Source organism: Maylandia zebra, linkage group LG4, assembly GCF_041146795.1.
Source record: "Maylandia zebra isolate NMK-2024a linkage group LG4, Mzebra_GT3a, whole genome shotgun sequence".
Lineage (NCBI taxonomy): Eukaryota > Metazoa > Chordata > Actinopteri > Cichliformes > Cichlidae > Maylandia > Maylandia zebra.
The window spans coordinates 36,870,068-36,891,871 of record NC_135170.1 but is presented as its reverse complement, the minus strand read 5'-3'; the positions used below and the strand labels follow the sequence as shown (position 1 = coordinate 36,891,871).

The 21,804-nt window shown below is 45.6% G+C and overlaps 1 protein-coding gene across 3 annotated transcripts in view; it reads right to left on the bottom strand.

Annotated features, from left to right (window-relative positions):
• Positions 1-21,804, bottom strand: part of LOC101479073 (rho GTPase-activating protein 27) — a 42,903-nt gene that overhangs the window by 17,157 nt on the left and 3,942 nt on the right. For 2 of the 3 annotated variants that reach the window (XM_014410335.3, XM_014410336.3), the window contains exons 2-5: positions 15,027-15,152; positions 13,706-14,655; positions 3,554-3,766; positions 1-150 (exon numbers count right to left, since the gene is read on the bottom strand). In XM_014410335.3, coding sequence (XP_014265821.3) covers positions 1-150; positions 3,554-3,766; positions 13,706-14,655; positions 15,027-15,057 — 1,344 coding nt within the window. In that variant the 5' untranslated portion in view covers positions 15,058-15,152. Of the gene's footprint in view, positions 151-3,553; positions 3,767-13,705; positions 14,656-15,026; positions 15,153-20,888; positions 21,053-21,804 lie in introns of those variants that run through there. The other variant, XM_076883520.1, reaches the window with a different exon arrangement.

Sequence of the window (21,804 nt, the reverse complement as noted above, 5' to 3'; positions counted from 1 at the left end):
CTGAGAGGAGGCGGGGGAGATGGAGGTCAGCTGACCCCCTTCTTTTCCCTTGGACCGGTCCAGGTCTCTAACCGGCACGGGTGGAGGATTGCGAGAGTTGTTCATGTGGTTGGTTCCAGGCTGCCTCCCGCTGTCCTGCTCAGTGTGGCCCTGCACAGAGGTCAGCACAGCAGGACTGTCTGCTTTGGTTCTGTCATCAGATTTGTTGTTGTCACTGCATTTATACTTCCTGCTTTCCTCCTTCACACTCTTACATGTTCTGTGTTGTACTCTGATCTTCATTGTAATCACATTTTTGTATTTTTAATGAAATTGTACATTTTTCCTGCTTTACTTTATTCCTCTGCTAAACTTACAAATCCTTCATTTCAAGTCAAGTCAAGTTGGCTTTATAGTCACTTCAACCATATACAGTCAGTACACAGTGAGGCAAAACAACATTCCTCCAGGACCAAGGTGCTACATGCAACATAAATTTACAACATAAATTAACAGAAAACACTAAACTAGCTAACTAAGAGGCCTAGTTAGCTGCTAGCAGAGACAAGACAGACTGACCTAACATAAATTACAGCATAAATTAACAAAAACTAACTATCTAAGGAAGCCTTTTTTTTTTTTGTTAACAGACAGCAGACAACAAAGTGCACGTGCAAATGTGCAAACATGAGCAGCAAAGTGACAGTGTGACAAAAAAACACAACGTAACATAATAAAAAGGTTTTGTGATGATGAGTTGAGGCAGTGGAGGAACAGTAAACATTCCTTAGTGTAGCAGCAAAAATTAGGAAGTAAAGAAGTTAGTGCAGAAAGTCCAGTAATAATATTGTGCAAAAGAGCATTTACAGGTTGGTGTGTACGATGGTTTGGTGGTGTAGGTCAGTGTGTTTGCGCTTGTGTTGATTAGTCAGTCCAGTCTCAATGTTTTGAGGTAGTTGAGTTAAGCTGAGTGATAATGTTTGTGTGTGTGTGTTTATCAGTCCATTTGTTTATAGATTTAATTTTATATACAGTTCTTTGGGTGTAATTCCTACCCTTTGGTTTATTTATTCCACTGTTTAATATTACTTATACAAACTTTAAGTAGTTCGTGCTCTGTACAATGATGATCAGGCCTGTCTTCTGCTGTTTGCACACTAGAAGTTAAAACTTGTCTGTGGCTGTGGACCAAATTCACTAATCCAGCGGTCCCCAACCGTGTTTTGCCCCACGGACAGTTTAATGTCAGACAATATTTTCATGGACCGGCCTTTAAGGTGTTGCGGATAAATACAACAAAATAAAAGGATACGACCAAGACAAAAACTGGTATTTTGTAAATATAATAATAAACGTGAATTCACTGTGTGATTGTGTAACTTTATTAGCAGCGTCCTCCTGAAATGCACCAACAACAGAGTAACATCCTCTCTGCCCCTTAATGCTCTGGTCACTATGGTAACGTGTAAATATTTTTTTTCTGGGAAGACCCAGGCAAACCGAGTTAACGATAAAATATGGTAAATGGCCTGTTTTTGTATAGCGCTTTACTAGTCCCTAAGGACCCCAAAGCGCTTTACACATCCAGTCATCCACACATTCACACACACATTCACACACACATTCACACACACATTCATACATTCACACACTGAAAACCATAAATTTCACACCCGAGTCTACGCTCTCATGGTCCGGTAGCGGGCCGTGGCCCGGGGGTCGGGACCGCTGCACTAATTCACAGAAAAATACTGACGACATAAAATATATAAAACCTCTTAGACTCATATGTGACACCTGAAACAATCTCATCAGGCTACAGTGATAGTTGGCTACAGACATGAGAGAAAGGGGCACAGGGCTCATGGATGCCTGCTCAACCAGTAAGACAAACTGGTGTCCAGTAACTGGTCACCGGATCCCTGTGGAACAGACGCCACATGCTCATATTACAGCTGATAAAACTTTAAGTACCTCTGAGCTGCACACAGCGGTGAGTTTGGAGTGGAACACAATGGAAGGTCAGAGTGACGATGGCAGAGAAATCCAACGAGCCATTCGTACAAATGTTCTCCAGATACGCTTTGTTTGTAACGCTGCCATCACTAAACTTTGTTGACCACTTACATTGGTGTGTAATCTGTCGCTACAGCATGATGAAGCGCACTACCTCAGCTGTGCATCATCAGCCTTCAGCCCTTCTTCTGTCTGGACCGTCGTCTCCTGTCACGTCACTCCCAGCAATCATCGTTTTAGGAAACGAGCGTACACATCATCTACGTCTCGCTCAAAATGGATTTTTCTGATTTCGTCCGATTCTGAAATCTTAGATTTCTGCTCTTCCTTAGTGTGTTTAATGCTAGCTTAGCTGAGCTTTTATGTGTTATCCAGTGCTGCTCTTTTAATGCCGCCGTGGTGTCTGACCTGTCGTTTACCTTCGAGTTCATTTAGATTTCAGTCACTTCCTGTGCTGTCACACTGCTTTGAATCCAGTGTTTTAGTAACTCCAGGGCTGCTGCCCGATGGCAGCTTTAACTCAGTAAATGCAATTACTTTCTTTTCTTTTTGTAATCCTGATGCACTGTTAAGAAAAGAACCAGATGTTGTTCCTGCAGCCTCAGCTGCCCGTCCTGCGCCCCCGCCTTCTCTACCACACCTGCAGTGTCGCTTATGGACGTGGCGTCCTGCAGCTGCTGGACTATCAGCGTCACCTGAAAGGACGTCTCATGCAGGACACGAGCAAAGTGTTGGAAGGAGAGAGTAAGGCTGAGGATGGGCAACTCTCAGTCTGTGCCTGGATTGAAATAACTTTTTTATCCACAAGTCCAAACGCCTACTGCAGATGTGTCCTCGTGTTCAGTAAGACTTTAAGTGTAGCGTTCAGTTTGTGTTGTTTGTCCGGCTCCTGAAAAGCTCGGAGAACTTTCACTTTTATCACAAGATGTTGGAAACTGCACAGAAGGTAAACATTATTTCGTGATGCCAGGCTCATGATACAGCTGAGGCATGTTGTCTGTACAGAAACAGTCGCGTGTGCAGAGCGAGGCGTCTGAAACAGAAGTGAGCAGCTGCTCGTGGATGTGGGGCAGAAATGTCACAGAAATGTGCACGTAGACCGTGGAGCAGATAGTCCATCCATGAACACTGGCACAAACTTCTGTCAGAGCACGCTACCGATCACAACCACATTCACTTCCTCTTACAAAGCTCTTCACAATAAAACAGGAAACCTGTGAAAATGAACCATATATCATGCAAACACTCTTTTCAATATTTTAAACCCATTTTACTCCTTTTAGAAGGAATTCCTGCATTTTTCTAAATATCGATTTGAACCTGTAAGCGTATGGGTTCACCATGTGAACCGCACTCATCATCTCTGTTCTTGCACTTCTTTTCCTCAGCTGCACGTCAGCTTCTTTCATCTGTCCTGATAGTTTAGCTCTCGTCTACATTCACATTCCTTTCATGCAGAGTCTTTTGGCGCTGCTGCTTCATCTCCGTTTGGTGTTTAAGTGACCCGAACACAAACATGAACTCAAAACACACCTGGAAAGGTCAAAGGTCGCCTTACCTGCAATCTGTCCTGTGCGCTGACTGGGCAGTTGGGGCTGGTCATGCCCAAGGAGGTAGAAGATGATGGGCTGTGGTCTGATGTTGAGAGGGAGTGGTCTGTGGGAGGTGGAGAGGAGAGGGAGGAGCCAGAAGGGCCCTGAGGCGGAGCCAATTTCTTCAGAGATGGGATGTTGGCGTAGATGGGCGACAGAGGGTCGGGCAAGCTTTGGTCCTACAGAGAGAGAGAGGATTTCTTCAACCACACCGTCAGACACAAAACAACACACTCTGAGTCGAAGCTGTGACATGTTCACGGCGTGGATTCGTCACAGTGTTTAGACCTCCTGCATGTGACATAACCCGACGACCGGCCGTGTCCTTCCTTCTTCATCTGGACGACAGAGCGCTCTGTGCTGCACGCCTCAGAGCCTCAAGTCATAAAACTACAGAACATAGACAACTAGGAGCCCATTTAAAGCCCACCCCCAACCATCACCCACACACGGCAGCATGGCGGTGATGTTATCATCCTGATGGAGATCCAGCTTCATCCGCCTAACTTTCTCCTCAGAGTGAAAAGAATCATTGCAGAAAGCCGAAAATCTGTTTTTAATAAAGTTTACGGGGTTCCCACACCTCTGCAAGTTAGAGGAGCACAGAGAAGACCACGGGTCCAAAGAGCGAGCGTTAGCAAAGAGCGAGCGTTAGCAGGGCTGCAGAGCGAGTCCTTACAGAGACGCTCAGAGCACGGCGACACACCGAGGACGAGGTCCCCGCTAAACAAGCAGGAACCTGCTGGAGCGTCGGCCTCATTTACGGCAATCATCTGCTGCTGTACAGGAAGAGCTCCCCCCAGGGTTTATAAACAAACACACACACAGTGACTTGCAGTCATTTCCTGCAGACTTTCACTAAGCCTCACGTCTGATCGAGGAAGAAGATCTGGATGTTTTCAGTCTTCAGGGAGTCGAGTCCTCGTGGTGATGAAGACGTTTCACATCTCCACAACACCACAGATACACCGAGTTCTGATAAAACTCATCATCATCCTGAAGATGTTGGAGGTGATTCACCTTTGCCAAGATTTCCTCCTCTGAGCAGGGAGCAGACAGCTTCCTGTCACACTGAGGAGGCGAGTGTGGCCACAGGGAAACAAAGAAAGTGTTACATTTCACTTCAGGTCACTTCCATTAAAGCCGCCGGGTACGACTCCGGTGAGGCTCCACTGCTCAGCAGGCATTCTCGTTATCATTAACTAAACTTTACTCATCATTAATGCTTGCAGACCGACCGGTCAGTGTGCTGGGCTTCGATGTTAAACACTGACTCATTATTACTGATGCATAGACTCACAGTTACATCCTGGCACTGATTTGACTCATTATACAAAATCCTTTTTACAGCTGTAAGAATATTTACGCACGAACTTGAGATGTGACGAGAAGAAGAAGACTTCCTGATGTAAATAGTCAAAGTACATCCTACTTGTGCTTGCACACAGCACGGCACAGGTGGAGCAGGAATACTCCACAGGAGGATTACTCCACGGGAGTAACCTGCACATTTAGTCATCACCACCGGTGACTGGGGCAGCCCTGCAGCCCTGCAGTGTTTATCGACTGCAGCGTCACGTTAACCTGAACAAATCTGCTCTCCTGCTTTACTGCGACACGCTCCGTCTGCTCTGAACCTGCAGCTGCACGCAGGGAAACAATGACAACATCTCTATCCAGCATCAAAGTTTAATGCAGCATGTCTGGACTTACCCATAATGCATCTGTGGTTGTTTCAGTATCACCTAAGTGTGTCCTGCATCAAACCTCACCAGGAACAAGTCAGAAAGTCTTCTACTGTCACGGTCCCCGTGTCTCTCTGGTTGGCCCACGCTGGCTACAGGTTTTGTTGTTGTTAGTTTTAGTTTTTTGTCTCTCCTCCTCCTCTCTGCCTGGGTGGAGCTCATTACGGGCTCTCACTCTTGGCCCACGCACCCCTGTGGATGGTGTCCACCTGCGGCTGATCTGGCTGATTTCCCCAGCTGCTATTTAAGGCAGTGGCACAGAGCAGCTCACCGCTGGAACGTCGAACCACCTGAGTTCGTGCTCGCGGCATATTCAAAGAAGAATCGCTTACACGTGTTTTAGGTTGTGGAACTAACCTTTGACCTTCTGTCTGTAGATTCTGGACCGAATCACCGGACCTGTCCAAGTGGGGCAGTGTGTGGAGTGTTGGAGCGAGTGCGGCTGAAGAGGAGTGCGTGTGTGCGGAGGAGCGGTGGCGGTGACTGAGTGGAAGAGGAAGCGTGTGTGTGGATTCCCCCCCCCTTCTCTCCCTGGAGCCCTGGACCCCCTCCCAACTCACTGTACATATATTTTGCACTAAGGTGATCCCTATTGTAAATAAATCCCCTTTTTGTTTCCTTGAAAGAACTGTCTGCGCGTGGGTCCGTTCAGTAGCCATGACATCTAGACTCCGTTTGTGTTTAGACTGCACAGGCTGTAGCCCCACCCCCTCTGATTCAGTAGCCCCACCCCCTGTGAAGGGCAGTGTGATCAGGAGTCAACGCTGTTGAGCCAGATCACTGTTCACCGACGTCATGAAACATTTTGTGACTCCATAGATCAACTTTGACGACCACCTAATTTTCTTTCTGAGTCCTGGAATCACCTGGAATTCATCAAACTTCCTCAAGTTTCCTGGAATCTTCTAATGGACATTTCCCTGAAGTCCCTGGACTCTTATCACACTTCATAAATAAGTCTTGGAGTTTTTCTAAAGCTTCAATAAATCCAACGGCCAAATCTTCTAAAAGGATTCAGCAAACACTCCAAAAACACAGCTCAAACGTCCAAACCAGCAACGTTAAACGTTCTCCGGGACTCGAACAGCTGGAGCCTCTGCTTGGACTCCCCGTTTGTCCTGGGAGCGCTGTAACACTGCAGGTCCACAGGCAGCTGCAAATGGGCATTTGCTGCCTGCAGGAAGCAGCCTGCAGCTGTCTCAAACTGCAGGAAACATGCAACTCAGAGTGTTGCAGTCCAGCAGAAGCTGTAAGCACACACACACTACACACACACACAAACACACACAAACACACTACACACATAAAAACACGCACGCACACACACAAACACACACAAACACACTACACACACACACAAACACACACAAACACACTACACACAAACACACGCACACACGCACAAACACACGCACGCACACACACACGCACGCACACACACAAACACACACAAACACACAACACACAAACACACGCACACATTACAAACACACACACACAAAAACACTATACACACTACACACACGCACACATGCACAAACACACTACCCACACACACAAACACACGCACGCACACACACAAACAAGCTACACACACACAAAAACACTATACACACTACACACATGCACAAACACACTACACAAACACACGCACACACACACACAAAAACACTATACATACTACACACACGCACAAACACACTACACAAACACACACACACACACACAAAAACACTATACATACTACACACACGCACAAACACACTACACAAACACACGCACAAACACAACCACATTACACACACACACACACACACAAACACACTACACAAACACACGCACAAACACACACAAACACACTACACACACACACAAACACACAAACACACTACACAAACACACGCACGCACACACACACCCACACACACACACTACACACACACACACAAACACACTACACACACACACAAACACACAAACACACTACACACACACACAAACACACAAACACACTACACACACACACACACTACACACACACTACACACACACACACAAACACACACACACACAAACACACTACACACACACACTACACACACACACAAACACACTACACACACACACACACTACACACACACACAAACACACTACACACACACACAAACACACAAACACACTACACACACAAACACACTACACACACACACACAAACACACACAAACACACTACACACACACACACAAACACACTACACACACAAACACACAACCACACTACACACACACACACAAACACACTACACACACAAACACACTACACACACACACACACACACACACACACACACACTACACACACACACACACAAACACACTACACACACACACACAAACACACTACACACACAAACACACTACACACACAAACAAACACACTACACACACAAACACACTACACACACAAACACACTACACACACACACAAACACACTACACACACACAAACACACTACACACACAAACACACTACACACACACACACACACACACACAAACACACTACACACACACACAAACACACTACACACACACACACAAACACACGCACGCACACACACAAACACACTACACACACACACAAACTACACACAAACACACAAACACACAAACACACTACACACACACACACAAACACACGCACGCACACACACAAACACACTACACACACACACACAAACACACTACACACACAAACACACTACACACACACACAAACACACGCACGCACACACAAAAACACTACACGCACACACACAAACACACTACACACACAAACACACTACACACACACACACACTACACACACAAACACACTACACGCACACACACAAACACACTACACACACACACACAAACACACTACACGCACACACACAAACACACTACACACACAAACACACTACACACACACACAAACACACGCACGCACACACACAAACACACTACACACACACACAAACACACGTACGCACACACAAAAACACTATACACACTACACACACGCACACACGCACACACACCTAGTAAAAGCAGCCAATCAGGAGAGGCTGACTTTATGACTGCCCTTTAACCAGGATGCAGAGCTTTTATTTCTGCGACTGACAGGAAGCTGGCTGACTGATGACCACAGGAGCCGGTAAAGTCCTAACAGTGCAGTGTCACAGCAAAACATCCGGCTGCAGCTCATTTAGTGCAAACACAGCAGCGCGCTCAGCCGGCCACCTCACCTGGGACACACCTGGCTTCAGGACAGCCTATGAGGAGGAAACAGCTTCAAACACGAGATGACTCAATCTGTTCCACCCTCTGGGTAAACAAACCACCTGCTGAACAACATGAAAGCAAGACATCAACTGCTAAAGGTCAAAGGTCACCCAGAAAAGAGCAGAGCTGCATTCTCGATGCTCCACCAGTCAGATAAGGAAGTCCCAGAGAGCTGATCATGTGGACCCTGAGTTTCACTGAGAGTCGTCAGACCGAAGACGCTGAAAACCTTTGAGTTCTGAAAGGAGCTGAAGGTCAGAAACACTCTGGCTGAACCCGTTCCATCTCCACGCACCAACAGCTGATTTACGGCCTGCTGCCACCCACCTTTACTGAGGCTACGTCCTCCCGCCCACACTGAGACGGCATTTTGGGTCAAGGAAAACGCAGCGTGGTGAAAACGCTCCTGAAAGCAGAAACATTTGAAAACGCCGTTTTCGCAGTGTGGACAGCGAACCCGGAGACTTTTCGAAAACGATGACACATTTCAGTCATATGATGCAGTCATGTGACCAATTAAACCAAGATAGCGGAGGGCAGTACAGCAGTTGTTTTGTTTGCAGTTTTGACAGCCCTGTTAAAGATTACAGTTGTTGCCCGTTGCTTGAACACTATAAACCCATGCTTAGACTAAAGTAACACAACTTGAAGCTTTTGTTACCAGACCTCAAACACATGTACCCATACCTTAAACAAAAGCACTGCTTTGCACCCTGGTTGCAATTATGCAACACACATGGTCCTGCATACTACACTCTATTTCATAGATAAGACACTTCGTTCACAAAATGAAATTTCAGGGTGCCATTTGGAAAACACATGTATCCAAAATACAAAACACATCGGGTAATTGCAACCACTCAATACACACCTGAAGGCACTTACTTGCAAAACTGAACACCAATTAGACAACTACAAAAAGCCCTCAGTTTAGCCAATTCAAGAACTTTGCAAGCATGGATGGAGGGAGAGCAAGAGGAAGAGGAGGAGGAGGTCAAAGAGGCCATGCACGGACCCATATTTCTGATGATATAAGAGCAACTTTGGTGGACCATGTCATCAACCACGGCCTGACTATGAGGGAAGCTGGGCAGAGAGTCCACCCACATCTAAGCCGCTTCACAGTGGCATCTGTAATAAGAACATTCAGACTAGAAAGCAGGTCTGTCTTCACCTCTCTGCCTTCTACTCTACTCAGATGGTTTCATAGTACTGTTCTACAGTATATCATCATATCAAGTGTACAGGGTACTGCAGGGTGCTAACGCTGCTTTTGCAGCCAAAGTGGTAGTTTCTGTGAAACATAGCATGATTACTTATATTGAAGTACAGTGTTGTACAGTGGATGATACACTATATACAGTAAAGTACTGTAAGAAAAATAAGCAAACCGATGACAATATGTGGTTGTATTTCTCCAGAATGACTCGAAGACCTGGGGAGGACGCCAACGCCTGTTCACACAACGGCAGGAACTTGCTGTTGTGGACCTAGTGAGGGCAGACAATGCCATCTGTCTCCACCAGCTACGAAAGCAAATACTTGCAGACAGGCGAGTGTTCAGCAACATAGACCATGTGAGCATCACCACCATCAGACGCATCTTGGGAAAACTCAGCATCACCATGAAGCAGCTCTACAGAGTCCCATTTGAGAGAACCAGTGACAGGGTCAAAGGACTTCGAGCTGAATATGTACGGGTACGTGTAACTGTCCTTTACATGACAATACAGTATTGGTGAAATCCAGCAGCAGCTGAATATGTACCATATCAGTACCACATGGATCCATCCTGAGAGCTACACAGGTACCTGTGTGATGGGGTGAGGGTTCTGTATGTGTAGCACTGTAGTGCAGTAATATGTTCTCTTTGTTTTACAGAGAATCTCGGCCATGGATGGAGCTGCACAGCCTCATGAATTCATTTTCATTGATGAAGCTGGATTCGACCTGTGCGAAACAAGATGACGGGGTCGTAATGTAACTGGCCAAAGGGCAGTTGTGCACGTCCCAGGGCAGCGCGGGGGAACACATTGTGTGCCGCCATAAGCCTTGGAGGGCTTCTGCATCATCATGCAAAACTAGGTCCATACAATAGCCAACACATACTCACATTTCTAGATGCTCTCCATGATATAGTTGTACAGAACAGAGCAGATCAGCCCAGGTTTGTGGTGATCTGGGATCATGTCAGTTTCCATCAGGCTGCTCTGGTCCAGGCCTGGTTCTCCAACCACAGTCAACTTGAAGTGGTATGCTTGCCCCCTTACTCACCATTTTTAAACCCTATAGAGGATTTTTTTAGGCTTGGAGATGGCGAGTATATGACCGCCAACCACATGCCCGCATGCCTCTTCTGCAGGCAATGGAACAGGCCTGCAGCGACATTCAGGTGACAGCAATCCATGGATGGTTTCGACATGCAAGAGGATATTTTCCCCGGTGCCCAGCGGGAGAAGACACTGCTTGCGATGTCGGTGAGGTCCTGTGGCCAGACCCCAACAGACGGCGGGATCCATGAGCCCACATATGCACAATTGTCATGATTTTTTGTGTGTACAGTATAGTGTTTTTTCTATTACTGTATTATGTTTTGTTTTTTTTGCTTGATCTGAATTCATGGTGCTGCAGTGGACAATACTGAGTAGGCCTATTTGCTTTTTTGGTTGTTTGTGTCTCCTGAAAATGTGCCTTCTGCATAAACAATGAAAATCGAAGACTGCAGTGTTTTATATGAAGTAGACTAGTGTGTCCCCTGATCTGTAAGTGTTTGCATGTGATGCAGGTATGTGTCATTTTGTCAACAGAGTTACATTTTGACAGAGGAATGTTAGGTTTTGAGAGCAGGGTTTCCATTTGGCACAGATGTGAATGGTATATTTCCCAGTGTTGTGTCATGTTTACTTGTGTTTAGAGTTTTGGCACAATGAGCGAAGTTTTGCAAAATGTGTTCAAGCAAAGGGCAAAAACTGTAATATCAGTTGAGCCGCCAGCTCATCTTTAAACCCAAGCAGCAGAAAAAAGTTCAAACTCTGAAAACTCAAAACGTTTGCTTTAAAGGCGACGCCCACACTTGATCTTCATCGTTACCTGCTGACATCAGAAAGCAATGCGAGGAGTCGGATGGTCACAGAGGTAAGAAGCAGCTGCTGCTCATCAAACACAGAAACTGACGGCGCTAACGTGACGTTGAACATGATTTGAACTCCCCTGAGGGTAATGACTAGGAGTGGGTATTGATTATCGATTTATCGATTAAAATCGATTCTAGCTTGGATTACGTGATACGATTCATTAAAATCCTGAATCGATTTTTACATATAATTTTATTTTGCCCGAAACGCCAGAATCTCAGGTTAAACCTCACAAAATTTCAACAACCACCAAACATTTAAAACAGTAAATGAGAGCAGGAACAGGCTTCTGCACAGAGACGTAAACACAAAGCTCGACCCGCCGACGCATCAGGATCATGTGACTTTCTCACCGACGATCTACTGCAGAATATTCTTATAAAATCTCAGGCCAGGAAAATCTTTTTCTGTTTTAACCTCACGTACTTTGACACAAAGGCCTCTGCTGTGATGCTCACACCGTTGATAAAGTCTCACAAGCGTCAGCTTTCTTTTAATAGATATAAAAAATGGAAATGCACTGATGCATGATCTGAATTATAATATTTCTGACTGAGGCAAAATTTCCCCGATTCAAATTGAATCGATTCTAGAAATAAGTGACGATACTCAGCCCTGGTTAAAACCTCAGAATCACTTCTTTTATTCCAGTATTTCCACCTTAAACCCGTCTCTGCATCTAATTTATTTATCTAATTTTTCTAATTTAAACCCTGAGTGTCCACAGCTCGTGTGCTCAGATCACAGCAGCTGGTCTACCTGCTCCATGACTGAAGAGCAGACACACCCACTTCACCACACACTCACTGTTGTAATTACACGTCAGCGAGGAGCTCACAGCCGGAGCGAGTGTCACGATAAGGAATGTTATTTTACTGTCACTGTGTTATCATTCATATGCACTGTCATTACAGAGCAAGCAGACTTTTACTAAGTAAAGCAGCTGAGCGATGCTGCAGCGTTCAGCGCTGTCGCCTCACAGCACCAAAGTCCGGGGTTCAACTCCAGTATCTGGGCGGTTTCCTCCAAACACGTGCAGTCAGTGTCTATGTGTTAGACTGGAGACCTGTCCAGGTGTACCTCTCACCCTGTGACAGCTGGGAGAGGCTCCACCCCCCTATCACTGAACTGGATAACCAAAAGAAAACGCATGGACGGATGATTAAAGCAGCTGAACGGCATGCTGGGTAGGAGGTGCTCTGTCTGCTGTAATGCAGCGTGATTTAACCTTGACTGAAGACTGTTTTCACCTGCAGGTGTCGCTGCAGCGTCATCCTCTCGCAGTTTCCTGTCCGACCCTGAACACATCCTGCCAGCTGTGACATCACTACAGACCCTGAACCGTGGAAAAGCTCCCCTCAGTAACCCTGCCCGCACAAATGTCTGCTCTCTGTAGGTTTTAAGCAACTTGAGTTCAATGAAATTATTTTATACAAATAATACAAAGTTAAACTACACAAATATTTAAAAAACAGTAAATTATTAAATTTAAAACCAAAAGAAAGAAACATTAAGATCACAACTAACAAAAGCAGTAAACAAAAAATAGTTTTAAACTAAATCTTTAAACTAAGTTTTCTTAAGCTTCAGTGGGTCTGGAGGTCAAAGGTCAGCAGTTTGTTTCTGGTATGCTGAGAATTAAAAGAGGAACTGGCCTTTTCTTTTCCTCCAAAACTTGTTTCCTGTGTGGAAACTGCAGGAAATGACACGCTGCACAGGACTTTTATTTTGGAGGACTCTGTAACATGTTGTTCTTTAACCGTTCCTGAACACTTATTTTTGCCTTTGTGCCATTTTACCAATCATTTCAATAAAAGTAAAGTCCAGGTGTTGTAAAAAGATATTTGATTACATTAAAGTCAACAATCAGAGACTTTATCAAAGGGTCATTTTCATAGTCTGGGGACTTACCTGTGTGGGAGGTGGGGCTGGTGCAGCCTCAGGTGTTGCAGGCTCGACCTGTGCTGCAGGGCTCGCTCTCGCTCCGACCAGAGCCTCCAGGTCCAGGTTCAGGTCCTGGATGGACTCGTAGATGTGGTGTGAATCCTCGCCCTTCCCTGAGTCCCGCCCCTCCTCATCGCTCTCCTCCACGCTCTCCTCCACGTTTGCTTCTTCCTCTGCCAGCTCCTCCTCATCTGGCTCTATTGGAGACTCGTGGCCATCCGGACGTCCTGCTGGGGATGAGGACATGTTGTGGAGGCTGCTGTGGGGCGGGATCACTGGTGTCTCCACCCGGATGGGCTGGGCTTGGGGCCGGGGCACTGAGAGGGGGTCTGCCGGACTGAAGCTGGGAACGCGAGGTTTCCCGGCGTCCCTGGCGTCCTCCACGTAGCCTGACAGGTGGGGCGGCTTCTTGCCATCGGCAGAGTTTGCAGTTCTGTTGTTTGCTGTTGACCCGGGCTCTGCAGGACCAGCAGGGGCCCCAGGTAGCCGAGGTGCCACATCTTGGAAGTCCAGCGGGACGCCAAATGTAGACATCCGATTTTCATTTTTGTGGTGCCTTTTGACCGCATCGGGTGTGAGTCTGATGGTCATGTCATCACTTGGTTTGGTTCTGGACTCTTCTAGAGGCTTTGGGATGAGGACAGGCACCGCCACAGGGATTGGAGCCACGACAGGCAGCACCAGTTCGGGACTGGGAGGATCAGCAAAGTCCAGAGGAGACGGTAACTCCAACGGCAGCTCTTTGACGTACTTGGCCGGAATGTAAAAGGGCTTGGAGCTGCGATCCTCCTGGACCTGCCACCAGTGGTTGTTGGTCTTCGCCAGGAGGATGTAGCGCTCATTGGGTTTGATTGTGACCAGCGCCCCATCCCGACCCTCGTACTCGTACCCAAATTCCACCAGAACCAGACCCAGACCTGAAAGAAAGGATCAGACAGAGGAACAGAAAAGTTTCAAGAAGCTGAATGTGATGACACAACGGGCCACAGATTTTAACCCAACCTTCTCAAAGCTGCTGTGTTCAGTTTTTGAGGTCAAAATGAGGTCCAGTTCACTTCCTTCTGAAGCTATATGTAGTTTTAAAGAAGGCAGACGAGCTGGTCACGAGCAGGGAGATGGCAGTAATGTGAAGCACATGTGCTCATGAGCTGTGACTGTAAACATGCAGACGCGCCAGAGCAGCGCCATCGAACGCTCCTCTACAGCTTCATCAGGTCTTAATGTGGTGATTTCATCCAATCAGAGTCTAAATAAGCTGGAGTTCACCTGCAACAGTAGGGTGACTCACCTTTGCTCTGCAAGGAGGATGTTGCTGCCATTTTGACAACCCTGGGCTTTTCAGGCCCCGCCCCCTCGGGAAGATCTAATCTGAAGGTAACTGGTCAAAGATCACTCCTGATCCTACACCCCCGTCCTAAAGGAAAAAATAAACAAACACACAAAATAAAAACAATGCCTAGCAAACAGACAAAAATACAAACACACCTACACGAGTATTTTTGAACACGCAGCTGTTTCGTCTACGTAAACGGCGTTTCAAATCACTGAAAACAGAGTTTTTTTTAAACTCCTTTTTTGCGTTTACATGTGAACGAGGAATACAGAGTTGGTCACGCAGCGTCAAAGGTATGCGCCTTTTTTCACGTCACGCTGTGGCCACGTTATTGTTTACATGAGATGAATTGCAGAATGACAGAGAGAGACAAAATACTGTTAATCTGACTGTCTGCAGGCTTTACACGCAGTTACTGTCCCTCCATTTACAAAGGCAGAGGCGTCACGGTGTCATTATTTTACCTGCAGTTGTTTTTTTCCTGTGTAATAATGTTCAACATTGCTGTCATACATTTTTCAAAAAATGCCTCTCTGTGCAAAATGGGTTTAAAAACATAAACAGCTGTGGGATCCTGTTTGTCTCTGATTCTGCAGGGAGACATACCTCAGCACCTGTGCAGGTGAAACCAAAGGGAAGATTTGCTTCACCATATTTTCTAGTCTCTAGTCAGTGATGCTTCAGCTCCTGCTTTGCGTTTGTGTGGGAGCCCGTGCTAGCAGTGCGTAAGTGCCCTTCCCCCTAACCCTTTTCCTTTTTTTCCTTTTCATACTGCAGCGCCCCCCCTGCAAAGGCTCTGCGCCTAGGGGGCGGGCCCCACACTTTGGGAAGCTCTGCATTAACACGTTTAACAGGAATTAATTATGATCACCAGAGCTTCCCAAAGTGTGGGGCCCGCCGCCTAGGGGGACGCAGAGCCATTGCCGGGGGGGGTATGAAAAGGAAAAAATAAATAAGTAAACGCTTGGACACTGCTAGCACGGGGCTCCCACACAAACGCAAAGCAGGAGCTGAAGCATCGCTGAATATGTTTCCAAACCAACTTCATTTTAAGCCTAGAGAAGACTAGAAAATATGGTGAAGCAAATCTGCCCTTTGGTTTCACCTGCACAAGTGCCGAGGTAGGTCTCCCTGCAGGATTGGTTTTCCCTGCGTTGGGAGCAGCGCTGGGCTGTTTAAATCACGGACAAACAGGAGCCCACATTCTTGATTTTTAGTTCACAAACACTTGTTGTAATGACTAACTACTCCTGACATTTTGGAGATGTTTGCTCTTTATACAGTAAAGTTTCATTCATTTCATTTCATTTATTTGTTCATTTTCAGGCACAACAAATACCTATATTGAACATAAAATACACAAAACAAAAAACAAAAATTGCCTGAAAAAGGAGTGGGACGAAGAAAACTTATTAAATCCCACCCCTATACTCACTCATCAACAAAAAAAACAATAAACTTCCCGCAGCTACGCCCATCATTGCATACAGACCCATCAACAGCCCCGGGCAGATACAAGCATCTAAGCGGCAGCTCGCAACCAACAATTAGAGCCTTCATAACTGAATACAGAATATATAAATTATAAATTGCATTACCACAGGTAACAGGCAGTAATAACTACAAGTAACAAACACACATACATATACATACATATATATCTACACACACAAGTACATATATGTACATACATACGCACACTTTTTTATTTTTTTTATTTTGGAATCCATACCAGCAATGGTAAGAGGACAGACATTACAGAGCACACTAAAACCCATCATTGAGTATACTGTGACCAGACCAACTGTTTGTAGAGAAATTTAAATCTATGAATATTTTTGCATTGTTTCAATTGTAAACTCAGACTGTTCCAGATTTTCACACCACATGCCTTTGTAAATGGAGGGACAGTAACTGCGTGTAAAGCCTGCAGACAGTCAGATTAACAGTATTTTGTCTCTCTGTCATTCTGCAATTCATCTCATGTAAACAATAACGTGGCCACAGCGTGACGTGAAAAAAGGCACATACCTTTGACGTTGCGTGATGAACTCTGTATTACTCGTCCACACGTAAACGCAAAAAAGGAGTTTAAAAAAATTTCGGTGATTGGAAACACCGTTTACGTGTGGAAGAAAGGTCCAAACGCATAGAAACAGCTGCGTTTTCAAAAATACATGTGTAGGTGCGGACGTAGCATAAAAGAGTTACTAGTTTATTTTATTACTGCCTGTAATTTATTGCAGTTTACTTGTATTTGCTTAATTGTTTACTAAATGTTTGAGGTGTGAAATAAACTGCAATGGAGCAAAATATGGGTGTGTGTGGTTGGAGGATGTTTTGTGCGTGCGCGGGGGGGGGGGACCATTTTTCTTGTAAAACAAAGCAAAAAAAGTTTGGGAACCACTGTGTTAGTGGATGAGAGCGGTGCAGAAACCAGGAGGCGTGCTGATTCAGTTGGTGTTCCTACTCAAAGCCTCTGTCTGATGATACCATCAGGTAGATGCTGGCGAGCTCGTGGAAACACCTGTATAACCCGTCTGTGGGCGTTTCTGTCTGATGAGCTGTGAGAGCTGAGCCAACTGTAGCACATCTACAAACCACAGTTTTGGGCGCCACCGCATTATATCAACATAGAACCGTAAGCTAACCCAGCAGACCTGCCTTTTCACTGCAGGCACAGCGAGAACATGGCCGCTGCTCACAGTCTTTGTCTTCTTAAGCACCCGAGGCTCACTTACACATTTCACGCTTTCCATCCAACATTCACACTGAAAAATGCATCAGAGAGCAACTTGGGTTCGTACCTTGCCCAAGGCTATCTGTCTTTCCTCCATGTCTGTAAGATTCTAGTTTCCCTGACTCACGTTTCTAACAGCTGTAGAACGAACGTCTCTGAATGAATGAAAGTCTCTAACACTGAGGAAAGGACAGACTGTCTTCATGGACTGAAAGCAGAGGAATGACAGTTATCAGCTCCTCTGCTTTCATGTCAGAACAGGTCAAAGTGAGGTCTGAACTCCTCCCACAGCCCCGAAGCAAAAACACTTCAGTCCACTTAACAAACATCACATTTATCTCCCAGCGCAGTGAAGGAGTTAACGCTGCTGTGTTTCATTAACCAAAGACAAACAGTTGGAACAAATCAATGGCTAAAATAGGTTAGCTCTGTTTCACACAGAGAGTCCGAGGAAGCAGACTGCAGGCTGAAGCCCGTCTGCTTTCAGTTTTTCAGTCCTTTGTGTGAAACCCTCACTGAACATTCAAGGTTTATTTTTCCTCATATCCGTGTAAACTACATAAAACTAACACACGAGGACAAAAACAGTGATGAAATGTATCGACACTTCAGTTAAAACGAGACGAAAACATTCTGGACAGATGAGATCCAATCAGAACTAATTAGGTTAACTAACATTAACTGATTAGGTTTATTTACTTTTCCGGCTCTTTGAAACGTCGGCAATAAGGTTTTTAAATGGACTCACAATGAGGTGGAGTTGTTGCTGCGAGTAACACAAAAGTACAAAGTTGCAAAAGCGAGTGAGAATTAAAGAATTTGAAGAAAAGCTCTCTGAAGCGCGTACAGACTGATATTAATCTTTAACAGGGCAGTCAAACAAAACAACTGCTGTATAATGTCCTCCGCTATCTTAGTTTAATTGGTCACATGACTGCATCACATGACTAAAATGTGAGACTCAGATTTAGCCATTCTTATATTTGCTTGTTCTTATGTTTTTGTATTTTTCCACACCTCCGTTGCTTGTGAAGCTCGCACACAAGAATTTCACTCGCGTGTTCTGTACCCGTGTACCTGCACATATGATGTGAAAATAAAAGTGATCTGATGTGTCATTGTTTTCAAAAAGTCTGCGGTTGCGCTGTCCGCACTGCGACACAAAAGAACAAACAGTTTTCAAATGTATGTGTTTTCGAGTGTGTTTTTCTTGAATGAAAAGGCCGTCTCGGTGTGGACGGGAGGGCAAAACAGAGAGAAAATTATGCGTTTTCAAACGAGAACGTATTAGTGCGGATGTAGCCTAAGTGTGCTGCAGTATCCTGATGTTTAGTCGACAAGAAACCTGCTGTCAGAATTAACACTGCTTGAAAACTCGAGTCTATGCGGGCTGAACCCTCTGCTGAAGCCTCTGGTGGACAGTAGAGGGACTGCAGGGTTTGGTCAGTGCTCATTTTTCAACCTTGGGGTGGGGGGTGGTAGGTGCGACTAGAATGTACTGCACCAATAGGAGGAACAAAACTCAGGTGTGAAGCACATGCAAAGGCATTTGAGGTGATTGTGACTGAAATGATGAACCTGGACCTGCATCCTCAGCATCAAACATCGCCACACGCAGACAGAGCTGTGAATATTTGGACATACAGGACGTAGTTTTGTCCGTCCTGAAATCTGAGTCTGAGCTGAGGAGCACGCGCTGCATCACTACCCTGGTTTGAAGTTTGGCAGTTCACGTGCTCCCTGCCTGTTCCTTGAAGGGTGTCTGCACTCGAGCAGCACCTGAGTCTGTGTTTTGATTTAATTGGACAGAGAGAAGCAGGTGAACTGCAATGCAGCAGAGGTTATGTTGACTTGGACGCCTGTCCGAGATGTAACATGCCTCGTTCAGCCACTCAGAGGGAGTGCGAGGGATCTCCTGAGCTACAGCCACCCTGTCTGCAGTACGGGGCTATTTCCCTCCCAGCAGCCTCTGAGCCAGGCATTCGCTTAGAACAATAGCAGGAGGCTGATCTCAGGGCAGCTCTGTTTACACAGGGAAGCGCCTGCACTTCCTGTCTGCTGCAAGCCCCGCCCACACAGCGGCATTGACCTCACCCCTCAATGACATCACATAGCGGTGTGTTTCCTGTCTTTGTGAAGGAACAACAGTGTGTGTGTGCTCACAGAGCAGCGGGACAGCCAAACATTTTCTCTGGCCCAGAGCTTTCAGCAAACATCCAATCAGCTGCTCTTTCGTCAATGGACCTGGAAGCGACTGGCCTCAAACCTGTGAACTCTGGGCTCCTGTTACCCTCCTGCTACCCCACTCGTTACCCTGCTGCTACTCCACTCGTTACCCTGCTGCTACCCCACTCTTTAGCCTGCTGCTACCCCACTAGGGTTGCCAACTCCCTGAAAAATAAATAAGGGACACCTCGTGGCCAGGGCCGGGCAACCCAGTTGTCTTCACCCTTCCCAATGTGGTAGCTCTTTTTTTTGTGTGTGAAATTATTTTTTTAACCATTTGACTTGAATTTGATTTAAGCAGATGCATATTCTTTGTGATATGACCATATGGGAAACAAATGATCATTTAGCCATTTATTTTTAGCTCAAAATGACAACATTAACACAGTAAAACAGGTCTCTTTCTTAAACAGAAGCCTGTCATGCTTAACTTTTGAGAATATAAGTAAATCTTTCTTTAAAAGAACTCTGTCCTGCTTAACTTAAAATTATATAAATTAATAGAAAGCAATACAACAAAAATATTCTTGTAACAGTGCACATATAGTGCATTTAGTACAGTTGGCTTCAGCTGAGGTATTATTTCAGCTTTTCTGATGCTAATCAGCTGCTCCTGTTTGTAAACCCGCTTGTTCCCATGATTACGCATCTTAACTCATCATCATTATTCATCTATGTATTACTTTTATGTATTAGTGATCTATTTGTTGTAATCATCTATCCTTGCAGTTGTTTATTACACAAAATAAATTATATTATCACACTTCTGGCCACATAGCGCTGATATTCACCGCACATGCCCATATTAACCTTAACCAGAGGGTTTAAAAAATAAACCAGTGTTTACATACCATATCTGCTTCTGCCGTGGCCTGGTGGACAAAAAATTGGTTAAGGGTTCCCCGAGCTTTCACGCCCCTCATGTTCTTCATGTGCCCACCACTAGAAGCATGCCTATGGAAAAAGTGCGCCGGCACACAGTGCAGTGCGCTTTATAGGTGTTATCGTGCATGTTCCCAGCCAGGTGGTTTCCTTTTCCCATTCCTCCCTGTATTTATTCTTATTGTATTCTAATTTTTGCGTCATAACTTTTGCACTGTCCACTTCCTGCTGTGACAAAACAAATTTCCCACGTGTGGGACTAATAAAGGTTATCTTATCTTATCTTATCTTATCTTTCGCAGCCTTTTTTTCTTTCTCTGGGCGAACAAACATTGCAGCTCTAATGCTGGGCTCACATTGTGCGATTTTTGGCCCATTTTGAGACGATTTATGAGTCGTGCGACCGATTTGGTGATCGGCCCGATTTTGGCCTTCATCGTGCGTCGTGTAGTATACGTGGGGTAACGAGAAGCGATTAACACCTCGAGCAGCTCCCGATCATCAATCGCTCGTGAGCCGCTCACACTGCTCATGCGCAAACAGGTAAACGTCGGTGAAAAAGATGGTGCAGCTCGGCTGTGCGGCGTGTGATCTGGACACAAGCGATGGAGGCACAACTTGTAGAACTTTGGAAAGCTCATCCGAGCCTTTTCGATGTGGCCTCACAAAATGATCACGACCACAACAACCGTGAAAACAGTTGGATTTACATTGCTGCTCATTCACAGCTGCCTGATCAATGTTTTTCATTAGCAATTTAGCAAAGTTGATGGTGGTGGTGTGTCTGTGTGAGTGAAAGACAGAGAGAGAGCGCGACAGATTTTCTGTTATAACCTTCATGTTATGGAGGCACAGTGTGAGCACTCAGGTCGCATCAGAGCATCG